We start from the raw sequence: 21,254 nt of genomic DNA on the forward strand, positions 1-21,254 counted from the left end.
GCAAATTATTATTTTATTTATTTATTTATTTACGTTTGTCTGACAGAAGAACAAAGTTTAATATGAACGTTATTTTCTGACGCATTCCTTTATTCATTCTGGCGTGTATAATTAGTATTTCTCTGTTTATAGTTTAGACATCAGACATTATTACATACATTACTTACATATCAGAGAAACCTTTAATTATAAAAGTTAATTTTAATGTATAAAACATACACTCTTTATGTGTTTAAAAGCCCGTACTTTTTAATCCAGTACTGGATTTATGAGCAAGGTTGGACTTCACTTTTTGTATGCATTTAATAAACAAAATATATCATATCAAAATCACAGTAAATTAGAAAAGTTGTGTGACATCAGTTTATTGCAGCTCTCCATAATCACATTAAAAAAAGACACAGCAGACGGTTTTGTGCAGTTGAACTTCATTCCCATGTTATTTTGCCTTCTTAAATACTTGGTGGCAGATTTTGTCGAGAACGTGGATTTCCTAGAAGAGAGGGTACAGACCTTCAGACTTAAAGTCCAACATGGTGCAACACATGTCTGTCTAGATTACACAACAAGGCTGAGCCCGCATGTGTGTGTTTTTTTTAGATAGTGATTCATTATCTTTGTTATAACATTTAACTTACTTAATGGATAAGATTCCATTAAGTAAGTTTAACTGCTTTTGAAAGATTCAAAACACAAGAACATCTAAATATATGGTGGAAATTTCCCAGCATGTCACATTTTTTCTTACCAGGTGTAGTAGGTCTCCCTCAATCCAGTGTCTCCAGCCACGATTTTCTTTCTCCCCCTTCTGAACACACACCAGCTTATCCCCATCCCAGGTAACTAGTGTCTGTTACACCACAATATAGGACAAAGACATAGCGCTTAATGCATCACTGGTTCAACACAAGGTGCACTTGTTAAAGGTTCTAGGAGTAAACAAATTCAGTCCTACCTTGACCTTTCGGCTGTCCAGTCCCTTTGTGTACTCCTCAAACTCCTCACCCACGGTGAAGTTGACTTCGTAGTTTCTGAAGGTGCTGAGGGTCTTCGTTTCAAACTTGTCTCCATTCTGGACTATCACTTTCGTCTGATGCAGGTGGACGGCGATCTTCCTGGTGGCAAAGTCAATGTCTGCAAGCATGCAGGGATGCAAAAAGTGAACGCAGTGTCAGCTGAGGCATCAGCTCTTTGTGGGTCTGTGAAGAATATTCTGTCCTGTCTTTGTGTGTGCGCGCACACACCCAAAGCACACATCCAACAGAAATACACACAACACCACAGGCCACTTATTATGATTCCTCTCCTACCGGTCCTTTTGACAGTTTTGTTTACCCTTTAAAAATGACCTTGCTCCCAGTCAGAAGAGGCCTAAATGAGTTTTACATCCCGCTCAGTTTGGGCTCTGCCAAAGAGAACCACCCATCCTGACCGTTTAGATATTCATATCCCATTTGCCCTAAAGTGAAAATTCAATTTCTTCCCATCACTCTTACAGATGAGGTCCCTATATTTACCCATCTAAATGATATTTTTGACCCATTTCCATAAGGATGTCATTTTCCCATCCGCTGGATGGAAATGAGGCGGAGGCATTGAGGATTTCCTGGATTTCGTGTGAGCCGAGTGTACTGAGGGTTGTTTTATGAATTGCAGATAGAGTCGTGAATAATGAAAGTGTTTCTGGGCCTGATCAACGACACGCCAAAAAAAAAAAAAAAAAAAAGGAAGGAGAGCCTTTTTTCCCCTCCTTTTTAAAAAATTGACGAGCTGGCCCGCTGCCTGATCCAGGGTCGGAATCTGTCTTCCATTTCTGCGGATCGTGGAGGATGAAAATGCAGAAAGGAGTGAATCAATATTTATTTGGCGTCGTAACAGACGGCAACCGCTCACAGAGTGGAGGTTAACTCGGCCTGACAGCAGCTCAATGAGGAAATGAAGCAGTGCCATAGCACTCTTCTTTTTTTTCCCTTCCTCTTTCCACTGTCTTCATCTGTCTCTCACACTGCTGCTCTCTCATCTTTTCTGTCACACACATGCTAGATTTCCTGCCCAGACCTTCCTGTCTACTTGGCTGCTTTTAATTGCAGCACTGTAACTGAGCTACAGTAAGCTACAGTGTGTGTTTTTGGGTTGGTTTTTTAAAGAGAGTTGTCAAGCCAAATTGTCTCGTTCTATGCTGTATCAGATGTTGCATGAGCATGACTTACCGAGGGCTTTCATGACATCCTCAAAGTTGTCATTGCTCACCATCTCCCAACGTCCATTGTAATCTGCAGGCATGTTTGACTGGTGTGCGTTTGAAGGCAGGAGTTTACTGTAACGTGTGTTTGTTAAGCAGAGAGAGAGAGGCAGTGCATCGCCCAGCCCTTTATATATACTGTGTTTGTTCCTGTGTGTGTGTGTGTGTGTGTGTGTGTGTGTGTCAAAGTGTTTGAGTGTGCATGTGTGTGTGTGTTCACACTTATACCACTATGTGAGGACTAAAAATTTCAACTATTACTATGCTTGTGGGAACCAACATTCCCCACAAGCTTGAGGGTCAAAATGTGGTTTTAGTGTCAGGGTTACAGTTATGGTTAGGTTTAGGCTGAGGTTTGGGGTTAGGCATTCATTTTTGATGGTTAGGGTTAGGGTGAGCGGCTAAGGAAAGCATTATGTCAATTAGATGTCCTCACTAAGGTATAAAAGGGAAGCATGTGTGTGCGTCTGTGCATGTGTGTGTGGACCAAAGGACAGGGTCATTGTTTGTCCTTTCAGTGAGTGTGTGTGTATGTATGCAGAATAAGCTTAGGTTTGCATTTTTTGCATTGTAAACACACTCATGTGGGTTTGTGTGTTATGTTGTGATATAAAATCTCATATTACCTACAGCTGAGAGTAGACTTTGTGCATGCTTCGAGTTCTGAGCATTACACTGATGCACTGTAAAGAGTCTCCTGCACTTGTTCCAATCTCCATTTCCAACTTCCGCAATCACTCATTCTAATGTGCTGGAGTGGAGATGAGCTGTAGTGGAGCATGGAGATGTGTGCTGATTACCTTAGCGATAGGTTTGGGAGTTTTGCAGTGGAGACATTCTTCTCTCTCTTTTTTTTAACTTCAAAGGAAGAAATTCTGTTGACTCAAACACAGATTTTTTTTTCTTTATTGGCAAATCGCTTCTTGATAAGATAAGACACTCAGGCCTCAGTCAGCTGGAGTTACTTTATCAGCAATTGAGTGTGAGTGTGTGCTCACATTTTTACAACACAGTGTTTCTCTGTGTTAATGTCTGAGCTGCTTAGTTCGGGTTAATGAAAAGTTTCTGGTTGGTTTATGTGTGCGGGGTTTCGGCATTGTATCACAGTTCCTTATTTGTGTTTAAGAATTCTGAAAGCTGCCATCTAATCCAGTCCTCTTCCATGTCCGTTCATTGAATCAGATACCCCAGCAGAGACTGTGTCTGACACAGAGTCAATATGACTCACTCTCTGGATCTCTTTCAGAAGCTGCAGTGATTTTCATAAAATATTGTGCTGTTGTGACATGGTTTCACAACGGCAGCGATACCGCGCGCTCACGCTCGCATTGAATTCATCTACGGCTCAAAGATGGTGTTGTATGTGGAGGGCCAAAGGTGATGTTGGAGCAGAAGCTCTGATAAACCTCATAATTTATCAGAGCTGATAATAACCTAACCACAGCAACACTTACATTTAACACAGAGAGAAGAACAGATCGCAATGTCCAACTGCACTCTTTGCTTCATCTCACTGCATTTCAGCTGTCTAGTGTAATCATTGACAGACTCTGCCTGCAGTCTGTTTAGTTTGTGTTTTCCTTACACTATGCATGATTCTATGCATAATACATATGCAGTAGAGAATTAGTAAGACTAAGTAATACTAGTAAGACTAATACACTGATTGCCAAAATAAGAATCAGAGAAGAATCCTTCTACACTGTCTCACCTACTGCTGAAATATTTACGTAATACATATTTAAAAATGGGTCTGACCCCAGGCTCACCAAATGGTCTGCTTTGAGGCAAATCTGGGTGTGTTTTGGGATTTTGTATCAACCATAAAATTAAAGCGAACAAAACAGGTTCTTTTACAGTGCTGTGTATCTAACATTCACACTCTAATGAATGCATCAGGAGCAACTCTGGATTCGGTGTCTTGCTCAAGGGTACTCTGGCACACAGACTAGAGTAGCCAGGGATCTATCCAGCAACTTTCACAGACAGTCCTGGTTGATAGCTAGAAGGTAAAATTAGAAGTAACTAAATTGTAGCTGTGCTGCTTGGATCAGACGCTGAAAATGTGTCGTCAAAACAGCCAAAACCGATAATATGTAATTAAAGAGTGAACTAACAATAACTCAGATTACTTACAGGTTTTTGCCCATTGCTGTTCCTTGGGCACAAAATGTTTGAAAAACCCTGATCCATCCACCCTTAAAAAAAGAAAACAAATGACAGAAAATGGTTATTGGAATCATAAATATCTGCATAAGCATGGGGAGCTTGTTTTTGTTTTGTTTTTTGATCAGATATAAGACTTTTTGGCTGTTACTCTTTACATGGAAACCGTTTGTTATAAATATGTGTGCTTCTTTAATCTACTGTAAAAACTATGCTTTCTGTTTATCTATTTTACTTCTTTTCATCATTTCAGCAACTGGTTGATTATCAGGGAAAAAAAAGTTTTATAATTTTGTTTTATAGTTCTTCAGCACTATATACGTACAAATATTCAAGCTGGTTTTAAAAAAGTAATATGTAATAAATAGTGTTGTGTATATACAGTTGGGTTATTGCACATAGAATTTGGTATTGCACAGTGGTGGTTCACAGAGGAAATGGGGAAAAAAAGAAGGGGGTGGGGGGGTTGTTTTATCGGTGCATGTGTGAGTTCAGGGTGGTTATGGCTTTAGGGAAGAAACAGTTTTTGAGTCTGTGGGTTTTTGTGTTGATGCACCTGTAGCGCTTCCCTGAGGGAAGCAGGCTGAACATGTTGAAACCAGGGTGGGAGCTGTCCTTGAAGATGTTTGCTGCTCTGCTGAGGCAGCGGGAGGAATAAATGTCCATCAGGGAGGGGAGAGGGCAGCCGATGATCTTTTGTGCTGTCTTGACTACACTCAGGAAGTGCAGCCGCTGTTGGGCCTTCTTGACGACCACTGAGATGTTGTCTGTCCAGGAGATGTCAGCAGAGATGAGGACACCAAGGAACTGGAAGGTGTGGACCCTCTCCACACACTCCCCGTTGATGTAAAGGGGGGCCAAGTCAGTGCTGTGTCTCCTGAAGTCGACAATGAGCTCTTTGGTTTTCTTAGTGTTCAGTGCCAGGTTGTTTTCTGAACATTATGCTGCCAGCTTCAGGACTTCCTCCTTCCTGCCTCGTCTCCCTTTGAGATGAGTCCGACTACCGTGGTGCATCAGCAAACTTGATGATGAGATTGTTGTTGTGGGTCAAACTGCAGTCGTGGGTGTAGAGAGAATACGGGAGGGGGCTCAGCACACAACCCAGTGTTCAGTGAGGGCTATAAATAAAAAGCAGGACATTTGTAAGAAGTGGCACAAATGTAAAGATGGTGCTGTCTTTTGCTGATTGCGAAGTAGCAGGTTTGCTACACAATATTTAAATGATGTTAAACTACAAACTACTTTTTAAAATATTTTATTAAAATATTCACCAAAATATTAAAGATGAATTAATCACTTTTCATTTCAAATGATAAAAAAATCAAAATAGATAATGGGTTTTGTAGTTGCTCAAAGTGATCATTTGTGGAGAGTAAAACACCAAACGTGGCAATTTCGCACGCTTTGAGGTGAAGGGACCAGAGACAGCAGCAGCAAAAACATCGGACAGCAGCAGCAGCCCAAGCCTCATAGTGCAGGAATATGAGGTGAGGCGCACACTGAGGGCAGTGAACCCCAGGAAGGCCGCCTGACCAGATGGGGTAACCGCAAGGGTCCTTAAAGAGTGTGCAGATCAGCTGGCTGGGGTCTTCACTAAGATCTTCAACACTTCACTGTCCCAGTCCTGCATCCTGCCGTGCCTAAAGTCAGCCACGATTGTCCCACTGCCAAAGCGTACTAACATTAGCAGCCTCAACGACTACTGACCAGTTGCTCTAACACCTGTTATAATGAAGTGCTTCGAGAAACTGGTTCGACGTCACATCGTGTCCTGCTTGCCACCCACACTCGACCCGCTCCAGTTCGCATACAGAGCTAACAGATCAACTGAAGATGCCATTGCTACAACGCTCCACACCACCATCTCTCACCTGGAAGTGCAGGGCCGTTACGCCAGGCTGCTCTTTGTTGACTTTAGCTCTGCTTTCAATACGATACTCCTGGACAGACTAATAGTTAAACTGCTGGAAATTGGACTTCCTTCTACCACCTGCCGCTGGATCAGAGACTTCCTCTCAGACCGTGTACAGAGAGTTAGAGTGGGACCTCATCTTTCCTCAGCCCTCAGCCTTAACACCGGCTCTCCACAAGGCTGTGTACTGAGTCCCCTACTGTACACTCTGTACACACATGACTGTGTTAGTACCCACCCAGACAACGCAGTCATCAAGTTTGCAGATGATACCACCGTGGTGGGGCTCATCTCTGGGGGAGATGAGACGGCGTACAGAGCTGAAGTTCAGAGGCTGTCAGATTGGTGTGTAGATAACAACCTGGACCTCAATACCACCAAGACAAAAGAACTGGTAGTTGATTTCAGAAGGAGGAAGTCTGAGCTGCAGCCTGTCAGCATCAATGGGGAGTGTGTGGAAAGGGTCTCCAGTTTCAAGTTTCTGGGTGTGCACATAGACACAGACCTCCAATGGAGCTCTAACATCTCTGCGGTTTTAAAGAAGGCCCAACAGCGTCTCTACTTTCCTCAGAAAAATGGACCTGAAGAAGGAGCTGCTGACCATCTTCTACCGCTGCTCCATTGAAAGTGTGCTTACATATTGCATCGGTGTGTGGTTCTCCAGCTGCACCACAGCACAGAGAAAGGCACTCCAGAGGGTCATCAATATGGCCCAAAAAATCATTGGACATCCTCTTCCCTCCCTGAAGGACCTGTACAGCACTCACTGTCTCAAGAGGGCACGCAGCATCCTACGGGACGGTACACACCCAGGAGACCGGGTGTTTAAGCTGCTGCCGTCTGGCAGGAGGTTCAGGCTGCTGAGGTCCCGAACAAATAGACTCAAGGACAGCTTTTACAACAGGGCAATAGCCCTGATCAATGCAAACAGCTGACCTGACTGGCTACTTACCTGGACTTTTTTTTTTTTTTTTGGGGGGGGGGGGGGGGGGGGGGTAACAACAGTAAAAACAGTAATAATAATAATATTTATATTTATAACAAGGTGCAATAATAATTAATGTGCAATAATAACAGTGTGCAATACAAATACACTTATTCTTCTTTTTTATTACTAAGTTATTATACTGTGTTGTGTTGTTTGTGTTGCGTTGTGATGTGTCGTATCGTGTCATGTTGTGTTACATGTAGTGCCGACGTAGGACAGTTTTCCAATTTCATTGTACTATTGTACTATGTATGGCTGTGCAATGACAATAAAGAGTTATCTCTTATCTCTTATCTCTAGTTTTCCAAAATTCTGAGACCTTTAGCAACTCTCAGCTCATTGTATTCATTTTGTTAAAGCCGCCACCTTAAAGGTTCTGGCACAAAGTGATCTCACCCAATGGTTTTATTTTCATCAGCAGCACATAAAGCAAAAAACAGCTCAGGTAAGGCCAATGTATAGGCTTCTACCTGCCCAGCACAAACAACAGTTAGTTGACAACAAGTCAAGAGCTGGTTATTTAAAAGAGAGCAAAAAAATCTATGAGGCTGAATAACAGACTTAATTTATGTTTGTTGAATGTATAGAAACTGCAAAAATAAGAGCTTTGTATATTTAACAGTATGTCAGACAGATGCACACTCCCCAAGCCTTCAATAAAATCAAGCATTATACATTTAACATAAGAGAACATAGATTCTATAAGCAGTTACACAACAATGACACTTTACACCTGCAAGGTATATGGATGAATAGATGAAATTGTCAATACTGAGGGTCTTATATTATTAGTGCAAAAATGCATATGCAACACCGATTAAAAAAGAAAGAAAAGTAAAAATGAAGTTACTCAAAGCAGAGTAAAAATAAGACTGACTGAGTAGTGCAAATTGCATAACTAATATGTACACTATAGATCTAAGAACAACAGCTACAGCAAGGTATAATACAGACATATGTGTGTGGAATCGTATGCCTGACAGGTGTGTTCACCTGTCATACACAGAAGAGTTATAAAGTTTTCTAGCATTAAAGCATTCTTTATGGCAGTGTGGTTGAATCAGTGTGAGAGCAAAGGAGCTCTGCTGAATGTGGCGTGGGTGTGATGTGTCGTCCTCGATGCAGCAGTTTGTTCAGTGCCCCCCTGTCCTGATCTTTAGTCAGTGTGGCTCTTGCGCAAGGCCTCAATCAAATGAACAGGAACGACAGAAAGGGTCTGGAAGACTTCTATGGGGCTCAAGAGGTATAGCATGTAGGCTGTCCACTACTCAGATACTTAGTTATTCAATCCTTCCTCTGCACTTGCACAGGTGAATTGTTCACTCATTCACACATGTTCACAGCCAGAATAATTGAATGTTTCTTGCAGTTTAAAGTGCTTTGAGCAGTTTATAAGATTTGAAAAACTCTGTGCACGCTATCTATTCACTAAAAAATATGAGGGACTTTATGAATGTGCATCTTTTGGCCAACTTGGAACACTTGTGATGATTCAATATGAAATATTGCTGCACTTGTGTTTTTTTCTCTGCTCTGGACAGTAGAACAGGCTCTGCTGTAAAAAAAAAAAATGATGTTATACACTGAAGCAAAATCTAACAAAAGTTGAAGGGTTGTTTGCTTATACTGCCAAGTTGCTAATCACATCTGATCAAAGTGCACCAGCACAGCACTGATAAAGCAAATTAGTAGAGGTTGCTTTCCCTCTTTAACATTTTAACTTGAGCTTGATTGCTGGCTGTTTCTGCATATTTAAGGTTAGAGAGAAAACTATTGCACTTATTTATCCTCATTAAAAACCACATTTCTAACTCACAATACAGAACTGTGCCTGTACATCAAAACAGTTTCTAGCTGTATCTACCTACACTTTGAAATGTGGACTGCTCTTCATCAAAGTTACAATAAACTAAACTAAACTGAACTAAACACACGAACAGCTTTACTCTTGATGTCTTGATGACACACTGGGTAGTCATTAACAGTTTATGCTGGAAAAAGCATTTGATCATCTACAAATGTCTCACAAAGCTACTTGATACCAAAATTTTCATTTTGGAGAAGGATTGTGGGCTGTAACTGTGTCCCTCTCCATAAAAAAAATCTTGCATAGTCTGGTTACCGGCAACATTTGATCTTTTCAAGAGAGATTGGTTCATGTAAACCACGCTTCAAGCACAGCAAATTTCCCTTTAGCCCTGAGGAGAAGCATTATCGAGAAGCACAAATCTGAGAAATGCTACAAATCATTTCTCCACCCAGATGTTTATCAGTTGGCATGAGAGGGAGTCCTGCAAACGACACATCAAGACCACAGCATCCAGCCCTGAATTAGATAAGAAGAAAGGTAACAGCAACACCTGCAGAAATCTCTACAACTGACTAAATATTAAACCGTGTGTCCATTATATGAACATCAGCTTCATGCTTTTAACTGAACTAACCACAAACAAAACTGTTACTCTCCAGAAAAAATAAAACGAAAAACTGGACGTCTGAAATTTAGCGAAAAGAAGTAGAAATGTTGAACTTCATAGTCGCATCTTTATCCTTGGTTTGATTTCTCTCTTTTTTTTTGTAGTTTTTTAAATAAAAATGGAACTCCACACTGACTCTAAATCCTCACCACTAGGTTCTTTTTAGAGAACCGGCTCTTTCGGCTCGGCTCACTAAAACGAGCCGGCTCTTTCGGCTCCGAACCGGCTCTTCAGGTTGTTTTGTTGCTTTAATGAATTTATTATTAACAATAATATAAAATTGTGCACAAAAGGAATTACTAATGTAAAAAAAAAAAAGGTTTTATTTATATATGTTTATATATATAAATATATACGGTGGCCCCTAAAGACAAAACACGTACAAACTCCAAAACACATTTCTAGCGTTAACTGAACTTCCAAAATAGAATAGAATAGAATTCAACTTTATTGTCATTGCACATGCACAGGTACAGGGCAACGAAATGCAGTTTGCATCCATCCAGAAGTGCTTTAGTGATATAGATATATTACAATATATATTAGCAATAATATAGATATGTAAGGATATTACAGAAATGGGTCTATTATGGTATGTTATAATGTACACGGTATGAAGTATGTTGTGAATATTCTATAACTATAGGTATGTACAGGCTGTAGTGAGTACAAGCTATTTACAGGCTATGAACAGGATATAAATATGAAAAACTATACAGAATATGAAATAAATAACTTTACAGAAATCTGAGATATACAGTTATACAGAAATGGGAACTATGCAAGTTGTAAACAGTTGTAGGGTTAAAAATTATCGTATGTACAGAATGATTATTTACAGAGCTATACAGTAGTGCAGTTAAGATAAATTAGATATGTGGATAATTTCTACAGTATCTATATAAAGTGCTAGTGGTTGTGAGTGGTGGTTCAGTCCATGTTATTATTGTGTGTTTGAGGGTACAGTTGTCCATTGTGGGTGTGTGTATGTTCAGTCCATGTGTTAATGTGGGTCAGATGTCAGGAGGCAGAGTTCAGGAGTCTGACAGCTGTGGGGAAGAAGCTGTTCCGGTACCTGGTAGTCTCAGTCCGGAGGCTCCTGTAGCGCCTCCCAGAGGGCAGGAGGGTGAAGAGTCCATGTGATGGGTGACTGGGGTCTCTGATGATTTTCCCAGCCCTTTTCAGACACCGCTTCCTGTAGATGTCTTTTATGGCAGGAAGTGGTGCTCCGGCGATGCGCTGGGCAGTTTTCACGACCCTCTGCAACGCCTTCCGGTCCGAGGCAGAGCAGTTCCCGTGCCAGACTGTTATACAGTTGGTCAGGATGCTCTCGATGGTGCAACGATAGAAGTTCACCAGGATGTCCGAGGACAGGTGGTTCTTCCTCAGAGTCCTCAAGAAGAAGAGGCGCTGGTGAGCCTTCTTGACCAGCTTGGAGCAGTTGGTCGTCCAGGTGAGATCCTCGGAGATGTGGACTCCCAGGAACTTGAAGCTGCTCACACGCTCCACAGCCGTCCCCTTAATGTGGATGGGTGGATGTGGGTCAGCATTCCTCCTGTAGTCCACGATGAGCTCCTTGGTCTTCTCGGTGTTAAGCAGCAGGTTGTTTGTGTCGCACCACTCAGCCAGACGATCCACCTCCTCCCTGTAGGCGGCCTCATCGTTGTCACTGATGAGGCCAATCACCGTGGTGTCATCTGCAAACTTAATGATGGTGTTGGAACCATCAGCAGGTCTGCAGTCATGGGTGAAGAGGGAGTAGAGGAAGGGGCTCATCACACAGCCTTGTGGTACACCGGTGTTCATTGTGATGGTAGATGAGCAGTGGTTATCCAGCCGGACATGTTGGGGGCGGTTGGTCAGGAAGTCCAGTAACCATTTGCAGATGAGGGAACTGATGCCCAGGTCTGTCAGTTTCCTGATGAGTTGTGAGGGGTGGATTGTATTGAACGCTGAACTGAAGTCTATAAACAGCATTCTGGCGTAGGTGTTGTTGTTGTCCAGGTGTGAGAGGACAGAGTGCAGTGCGATGGAGACTGCATCCTCTGTGCTCCTGTTCTGGCGGTATGCGAATTGGTGGGGGTTCAGGGTGGGGGGGAGACAGGATTTGAAGTGTGCTAGGACCAGCTGCTCTAAGCACTTAGTGATGATGGGGGTGAGTGCTACTGGGCGGTAGTCATTGAGGCAAGATGGGTTGGAGTTTTTGGGTATCGGGACGATGGAGGTGGATTTGAAGCAGGCCGGTACCACAGCGTGGGCCAAGGACAGGTTGAATATGTCTGTCAGCACTCCTGCAAGCTCCCCAGAACACGCTCTGAGAACACTATCAGGGCCTGCAGCCTTGTGGACATTGATCCTGCTCAGCACCGCTCCTACATCGGTGGGGGAGAGAGTCAGAGGTACCTAGATCACTTAAATTACACAATTGAAAGCATATGTGTATTGTTTGTGTATTTATACACAAGCACTCATATATATTAAAATTATTTAAAAAAATGTTTACCTGTTACTACCACACACCAAATCCGGTCGTTGGTACTTCCTGGCTTGTGTAGCCACTAGGTAACAAAAGCTCAACACTGCGCCCAGCATCCTGGAGCACTTCTGTTGTCTTTTGTACGTGTTTTGAGTTTTTATGTGCTTCTGAGTTTTTACGTGTTTTGGAGTTCGTACGTGTTTTGGAGTTTGTATGTGTTTTAGAGTTTGTACGTGCTTTGTCTCTAGGGGCCACCGTAAATATACTTTTATTTATTCACTCCACATAAAATGTAATAAATAAATCATATAATACAAAAACCAACTATTCACAGTTCAACTTTTAACTATTTAAATTTTCAGCTTTTTCCTTTTAAACAAATTTAAAGTGAAACAACACAAAACGCTGCAAACCACAACACAATTAAATATAAATTAAAATATGAAAACAAAAAGAAGATGCATATTCTCTGTCATATGGACCTGCATGAATAAATTTTATGAATCCTTTATCATCTGCAACTGAAAATAGTTGTGGATGATTACTATGCCTTTCTAATGTGACGTTGTTGTCCCTGGCTCTCTTTCTCTGTCTCTCCCTCCCGCTCTGTTCCTGTGCTACTGCTAGTGTAACTGCCCCCTTCCCCCCTCTGCCCAGTGCAAAGCACAAGGCTCGCATGCGGAGTGAAGCAGAAAAAAAGTGCGAGAGAGAGAGAGAGGGTGAGAGAAAGAAAAAAAACCCCACGGCTCGCGATAAGGAGTCGGCTCGCGTCGTTCACTTCAAAGACCCGGCTCTAAGAGCCGTTTCGTTCGCGACCGACACATCACTACTCACCACTGCTATGAACGAGTGTGGAGGGAACATCACAGTTTAAGGCTTCATGGTTTTGCAGGGACAGCAAATTTGAATTTGAATTAAGGAGAATGTCAGGGCAGCCGTTCATGACCTGAAACTTGTGAAAGGTCAGCAATGCAACCAGGCAATTTATCCACAGCCCAGGAAAAAGAAAGAAGAAAATCCATGTTTGTGAGGCGCTAAATCCTGACTTCACACCAAATGAGATGCTGTGGTTCATTAGGAATATTGATGGACTGAGATTGGACTGAGAAATGATTACCACTTCCTACTGATCTTTGTGTAATTATCATAGGCAGCCACAGGAAACATCTATTGTTAATGCTAAAGGAGTTTGTATGAGTTACTGCAGTAACACTTACTTCTTCTAGAGTGTTCATCTCTTTGTTTGTAAGATGAAGTCACATGAAGGTCAGCTTACATTTGATAAGTGAGGGTTCACCAAGCTTTCCTCGCTGCCGCACACGCAGCAGAAAACGAAAAAGTCTCTTTCTTTCTTCTCAAGTTCCCTCTCTACAGTTTCCCCATTTTACCACACAGGGGCGATGTTGCTACACACGAGACAAAGTACCTCGTGAGACCTTGTGAGAATATCTTGGACTCTGTGCAAAAATATTAGCACATTTCATACTGCGATCAAAGTTAAGACGACACAGAGCCATCTGGGAACTGAGAGGCTGACTTAGTGGAAATCTGTTCATGTTTTTTTTTCTTTTTTTGTTAGGTTAAAGAAAAGTATTAGCTGATTTATAGTAAACACAAAGACAGAGACGGTTAATTACACAGAGAATGACAAGCAGTCCCCTAAGAAAGAATGGCTGCAACTATGTGCACACGTGTGCAAATGCAATCAGGGTAGTTTTAATAATACATCACCGTGCATCACATTTTCAATTCTGCCTGATTCACACCTAATGGCACAGCCCCCGTAACCTTGTAGGCACACACTGCATTGACATTTACTTCTGTCAGCTGATTACACACTTCCTTGTGTGTGTGTGTGTGTGTGTGTGTGTGTGCGTGTGTGTGTGAGAATGTGTTTCAAGATATCTTTACAACTTGCCTGCAACGTTGGCATCTAACTGATACACATCTTTGAAATAGTCTCACGATTCTGTTTCCTGCTAGACTTCACACCTACCCACCTCCCCACCCCAACTTGTGAGTGCCTTATTCCACTTATCTCAGCATAATCTTTTTAATGGTGAGATGTCGTGCATTGTGCTCGCGTTCTGCGTCAGTCTCCACAAAATGCGATTTCAATATCCTGTGCGATTCAATTCAATTTGCTTCATTAGTGTGGCATTCAAAGCTTTGCATTACGAAGTCTTTACACCCCCGTGCAGCTCCCGCAGTGGGCTTCTCATCCCTCCCTCATCTCTTCCTCCTCCCCGTTGTTTTAAAAAACATCAAAGGTTAGATTAATCACAATCCTCAGAGGAGACGGATGACTGAGAGAAGTCTGCTCTTTGTTATGAAATCTTAGTTGCAGATTTCAGCAGAGAATAGATATATTTGCAGTATTTTTCCTTCATCCCACCCATGGATTCTAATAGTGCAGTGTCTTGCTGTGTGCTTTGATGTCCCAGTGAGAATTGAAAGGGCCCCAATGTTCCCACACAAATGAATGATTTTTTTTTTTTGCTTTTACCCTCCTTATGGAAGCCTGTTTGGGGAAAAAAGAAGCTCAGCAGTGTTACATGCATCAGTACACACTGAAAAATAGCCGTGTTAGAGGAAATTGCACAAACAGGGGGAAAGCATGCTCACGCGCACAAAAAGATGCATAAAAAGACATTTTCATCCTAAATAACCTTTGCAATTTCAGACACAGGACACAATCCAGGTAGAGTGTAAGTCTGTTTTTATTGCTTCTGCACTTTTATAAATGATATGCAGGGCTTTAGACTGCAGAAAATAATAGATCTGCTGGTTATACAGTGTTGCTGTCAATACACAGGGTCCTTTCAGGTGTCAAAGACACGCTCTGTGGAGGTATCCTTTGTCAAGGTCACTCAATGTGCACTGCAGGCTGCTTCATAACAAAAAAGAAAAAAAAGAAGAAAAAAACCCCCAACAGTCAGATCTACAAAGCAAGCTCTGCTTCCTGTCATTTGTACAGAATGCTGCCATGAATGTATGCACGTGCTGCATGCACTCAGCTGTGCTTGTTTGTCCATTTATGCATGCTAAATGATTCACCCCCAACCAATCAGCATCGCTACATGTGTGCTTTGTTGCTTGCCTGCACCGAGTCTATTATTCTCACAACAAATCAAAATCTTTTTTTTTTACACCTCTGTGTGGACTCATTCCCCAGAGAGGGGGAACCCACCCCTTTAAAAAAAACTCTGACCTTCGCCAATCCACATGGTGCACCCCCCCCCCCCCCCCCCCGCCAACCATTCAGATATAGCAAGACCACATACTGTAAATAAACTCTCTGCTGCCATCTTTCACTTAAAAAAATCAAAAAAAGTAACAAACTTTTTTCCCTCAGGAAGTTTGAGCAGGAAAGTAAAGAAGAGGAGAGGGGAATGACAATGTTAAATATTTCATGTTTTCCTCTTGGTAATTCCGTGCGGTTGGAACGAGACCTCGTTTTCCACAGAAACATGAGCAACTTTGGGACTGATTGCAGGAGCCTGGGAAGCTGTGTGTTTCTCTTTTATTTTTTTTTTAAGTTTTTTGCCTCTCTGCTCCAAAATAGGCCTGGGTGGTGATGCATAATGCATGGGGCTTCCTATGTGCAGCTGGAAAGGGCTGTGAGTCCTGTGGGATCAGCCAGGGAAAGGGGTGTCCAGATTCACATTCTGCTGCATGGGGCTGGGCACCTCAAAAAAACAAAACAAAAAAAAAGAAAACTGAGCTTGAAGGAAAACATGAAGTTTGTGTGTTTTTTTTTTAAATTTCCTGTTCAGATTACTGTAAGATATCTTACTGGCTTTCATCTAAATCAGGGCCACGAGAGAAAACGTAGGGCTCTTTTTGTCAAATGTATTATTAATTGAAAGTTTCTTCTAGTGTGTATTTAATTTTTATGATTCAAATAATATTATATTGGAGCACCATGTTGGTTCAGGCGTTCCATGGGAGTCAAGCTGCGGCAGATCAGCTGATTTCACTGCCAGCTCACATCAGCTGATGGTCAGCTGATAGGATTCTACACATCCAGCTGTCAAATCTCATACTCATGGGTCCATAAGTATTTGGACAGTTTTCTTTTTTGGTGGTGCAACTGCAAGCCACTTAGGAACCCACCACTATCTCAGCTTTTTCCATTTCATTCTATTCATGCTACTGTATTTCTGACTTAACCAACACCAAGTGTGTTGTCATTGATGCCTGATCTGTCATGCCTTTAGGCCTTCCATTCCTGGGACCAATCTGATTTTGATCTAAGTGGCAAGACAGCTGGACTTGTAGAAATGACATTTAAAGACTCCCTCATAAGAGATTTGCTTTATCTGTTCCTGACAACGTCATTGTGGATCCTGTGGTGGTTCAAGTAAATCTGAGGCTCTGCGCTATCGGTGCATTCCTCGGCATATTTATGCAGAGTTGACGCTGGGTTTGGGTTTTTATTGCGCAGCGTGGCGGCTTTTATCCCTCCAATCCAGTGTTTTCCTGTTGTGTTGAAACAGAATCTCTGTGCGTCTCTCACGCGTACAGTTGTTTATTCTAAACATTAGTATGCACAGGCATGTCAGCTGTCACACTCATGCTTGTATCCAGAGCCCCTCCCCGATGGAAAATGAATTTCAGTGCACAGCTTCTTCTTCTTCCCAGTTGTTGACAAAAACCAGTGCGCCGTAGACTCTTATGCTGCTAACCTGTTGTCGTGCAAGTTTGGATTTGTATAATGAGCATTCGTTCTCTTCCATCCGACGCTGCCTTGTGTTCAAACATTTGTTTGATTAAGTAATTAACAGAGGAAAAGAAAAGAAAACGCCAGGGTTTGGAAGAAGAAGCCTATATATAATGTATATATGTATATAATGTGTTCACTTTAGAAGCATCATATATATATCTCGAATGATTAAATCCCCCTGCTTTAAACACTAAAAAGCAACTGATGCCGGGACTGATGTCTTTGGCCGTGTTATTAAGATCAAAACAAAATTTGTAGCAGGACCCTCCTCTAATTTCAAGATGCTTCTCAAACACTGCTCAAGGTCTTAGTTAGCAAATCGAGCTGGCTCAAGTTTTATTGTAAGACCTTGGTGTGGTTATATGATAGTCCCATATTATTTCTATCTTTTTAATCCCTGCGCACATCTTCCACGGTGCCCCTGCCTCTGGCTCAGAAAGTGACCAAAATAACTTCCCATCACATGACTCTTCAGGTTTATATGGCTCGTACTGTGATTTATTCATGAAAGTGCGTTTTTCTCCTCTAACAAAATCAAGAAGGAAATAAGTAAAAAGGGGGCACTGTAATTAGTAGAGACACATACTGAGTCTTATAAATAAAACATTTACTATCAGAATGAACATAATTTGTTCTAAACTTTTGTTCTATGTAATTGAAACCGATAAAGCGCCTTGAGGCGACTTTTGTTGTGATTTCAATAAAATTGAATTGAATTGATATTGTTGCCAATATATCTGAACACATTGTCAGTGGGGGAAAGTAAGATACTCATACAACCTATAGCCTGTGTTACTATGACTTTTTGACTGTGAGGACAATGGCTGGATGGCGGTGGCAGCGGTGTACCTTTGTTCCACCTGTCGGTATTGCAAGTAATACACTAGCAAAGAACACAATTATTGCACAAGTCATTTTCTTTTATTTCATAGTGTGTCATTCTGTATCATTATACTGACTGGGGAAAAAAATAAACCTTAGCTCAGCTTTGCTTTGCGACACCTCTTGCATGCGAAGTGTGCATTATTTAACAGTGTATTCACTTCACTTAGATATTTCATGTGTAGATCGAGGAGAGGAGAGGCTGCTGGCGGAAATGAGAGTCTGCTGTGCTGAGACAGTTGGTTGCCAGTCCATCTGGGTATGAAAAGTGCTCCAGTTGTCACAAACAGTCTGCATTTCTGTCCTGTGTTACTGAGAGAAATGGTGAAAAGGACAGGAATGACTGAAGAAAAAGTGATGCGTAAGCATTGTGGGAACAAGGAAAGGAAGGCAAACATAAGTGAAATGTGGAAGGAATGGAGGAAAACATAGGTTAATTTAGTTATCTGGAGTTTATGCCTCACTGTAGGAGCATTGTCGGGGACTCTGATGGTGGGGGAGTGAAATGAGAAAACTTTGGGCCAGGTTCCCGTCTAATTTCTCTTAGTTATTTGGCCTTTCCGCTTGCGGAGCTTTCAATCTCTGAGGCCTTTGGGGGGTCCAGATTATCTCTTTCGTTTGGAGAAAATGAGCTGAGCTGGAAGCTACATTACCTCCCCTGCCTTATGTGAGCTCATTTTTCCCACACCGCCATTAGCTCGCTAAAGCCATTTGGAGATGCACTGTGGAGTGTTTTCCATGTTCATCAGTAAGTGTCTGGCATTCCTTCAGTCAATTATCACCAGAACTGTCTCTGTGTGATAATTCAGGCCTCGGGCTTGTGTCTCTGTGCCAGGGTGGGTATACAAGGGACATGTTGATGGAGGTTTTGAGCAGAGCTTCCAAATTCAAAGTAGCAATCAGCCATCCCTGCTTCATACTCACATATGAGACCGAGTGATTTAATACAAGTAAAAGTGGAATGTTAGATATTGTGCAACTAGCTGTACAGAGTGCATTATTGGTTAAAGAAACAAAAAGAAATAATACAGAAAGCTTGAAGTGAAATGACGCTTCTGAATGCACATGTATTAGACTGTCATACAGAGAAATCTGCATTCTATGTGGATATGAATATAGATGTGTATAACATTAGCTTATCTGTTGTGGCTAAAAGTGTTTCAACTCTGAACAGGCCATATTTATTGTTCATGCCATAATTTTGCTTTTCCTACACACTGTTGTGTTTTAACATGTTTTAATGCTTTGTATGTTTTTCTATTTAATCTCAGCAAGCCCCTAAAAACAGTCAGTGATCCCTGTCGGCCTCTGTCAGTTTTTATTACCTCTATTCATTTTAAAGCTCAGTTTTTAAAACATTATGACGAAACTACAGCCCAGCCGATGCAGCAGTATATTAAAGACTAACTTCATATTGTGGATGGATTATCTCAGTTGTTCTCCTGACTGAAGTTTGGTCCGTTTACAGCATCCCGCCATGCGATTGCATTTGTCTCTAACCGTCAGGAACCCTCACGCTAACTTTTATTGAGTGGAAAAAAGTTAGCGTTCATCTTCCACCTCAATGACTGTAGAAGCTCCACCTTCACTGTTTATATTATGCTAACATAGCTGTGTTGCTAGCGATCACGTAGCACATCATTATATACCAGCTAGCCAAATTTCAGTAACCCTACAAATGTCCCTGCTGTTTACTTTCCTGTCTTCATTTATGTTGGAAGTGATAGCAGAGCTGTACGTCTTAATTTGTTTCAAAAATCCCTCAGTCAGAACATGGTATATTATATTTAGATGGAAGCTAGCAAGCTAACTCTCTGCTAACTTCTAACTCTATTAAATATAATAGAGGGAGTGCAGAATTATTAGGCAAATGAGTATTTTGTCCACATCATCCTCTTCATGCATGTTGTCTTACTCCAAGCTGTATAGGCTCGAAAGCCTACTACCAATTAAGCATATTAGGTGATGTGCATCTCTGTAATGAGAAGGGGTGTGGTCTAATGACATCAACACCCTATATCAGGTGTGCATAATTATTAGGCAACGTCCTTTCCTTTGGCAAAATGGGTCAAAAGAAGGACTTGACAGGCACAGAAAAGTCAAAAATAGTGAGATATCTTGCAGAGGGATGCAGCAGTCTCAAAATTGCAAAGCTTCTGAAGCGTGATCATCGAACAATCAGGCGTTTCATTCAAAATAGTCAACAGGGTCGCAAGAAGCGTGTGGAAAAACCAAGGCGCAAAATAACTGCCCATGAACTGAGAAAAGTCAAGCGTGCAGCTGCCAAGATGCCACTTGCCACCAGTTTGGCCATATTTCAGAGCTGCAACATCACTGGAGTGCCCAAAAGCACAAGGTGTGCAATACTCAGAGACATGGCCAAGGTAAGAAAGGCTGAAAGACGACCACCACTGAACAAGACACACAAGCTGAAACGTCAAGACTGGGCCAAGAAATATCTCAAGACTGATTTTTCTAAGGTTTTATGGACTGATGAAATGAGAGTGAGTCTTGATGGGCCAGATGGATGGGCCCGTGGCTGGATTGGTAAAGGGCAGAGAGCTCCAGTCCGACTCAGACGCCAGCAAGGTGGAGGTGGAGTACTGGTTTGGGCTGGTATCATCAAAGATGAGCTTGTGGGGCCTTTTCGGGTTGAGGATGGAGTCAAGCTCAACTCCCAGTCCTACTGCCAGTTTCTGGAAGACACCTTCTTCAAGCAGTGGTACAGGAAGAAGTCTGCATCCTTCAAGAAAAACATGATTTTCATGCAGGACAATGCTCCATCACACGTGTCCAAGTACTCCACAGCGTGGCTGGCAAGAAAGGGTATAAAAGAAGAAAAACTAATGACATGGCCTCCTTGTTCACCTGATCTGAACCCCATTGAGAACCTGTGGTCCATCATCAAATGTGAGATTTACAAGGAGGGAAAACAGTACACCTCTCTGAACAGTGTCTGGGAGGCTGTGGTTGCTGCTGCACGCAATGTTGATGGTGAACAGATCACAACACTGACAGAATCCATGGATGGCAGGCTTTTGAGTGTCCTTGCAAAGAAAGGTGGCTATATTGGTCGCTGATTTGTTTTTGTTTTGTTTTTGAATGTCAGAAATGTATATTTGTGAATGTGGAGATGTTATATTGGTGTCACTGGTAAAAATAAATAATTGAAATGGGTATATATTTGTTTTTTGTTAAGTTGCCTAATAATTATGCACAGTAATAGTCACCTGCACACACAGATATCCCCCTAAAATAGCTAAAACTAAAAACAAACTAAAAACTACTTCCAAAAACATTCAGCTTTGATATTAATGAGTTTTTTGGGTTCATTGAGAACATGGTTGTTGTTCAATAATAAAATTATTCCTCAAAAATACAACTT

General features: G+C 41.8%; 1 protein-coding gene across 1 annotated transcript; it reads right to left on the bottom strand.

Annotated features, from left to right (window-relative positions):
• Positions 1-11: 11 nt before the first annotated feature.
• On the bottom strand, positions 12-2,336 carry LOC146374217 (retinol-binding protein 2-like). The gene is made up of 4 exons (XM_084950635.1): positions 2,211-2,336; positions 956-1,134; positions 749-850; positions 12-493 (listed from the first exon to the last, which is right to left on the bottom strand). Exons 1-4 carry the CDS (start codon positions 2,281-2,283, stop codon positions 440-442), a joined length of 408 nt encoding a protein of 135 aa, XP_084806761.1. The 5' UTR covers positions 2,284-2,336; the 3' UTR covers positions 12-439.
• Positions 2,337-21,254: the final 18,918 nt, after the last annotated feature.

This window comes from Perissodus microlepis, chromosome 14 (assembly GCF_051167445.1).
Source record: "Perissodus microlepis isolate ML-2025 ecotype Zambia chromosome 14, ASM5116744v1, whole genome shotgun sequence".
Lineage (NCBI taxonomy): Eukaryota > Metazoa > Chordata > Actinopteri > Cichliformes > Cichlidae > Perissodus > Perissodus microlepis.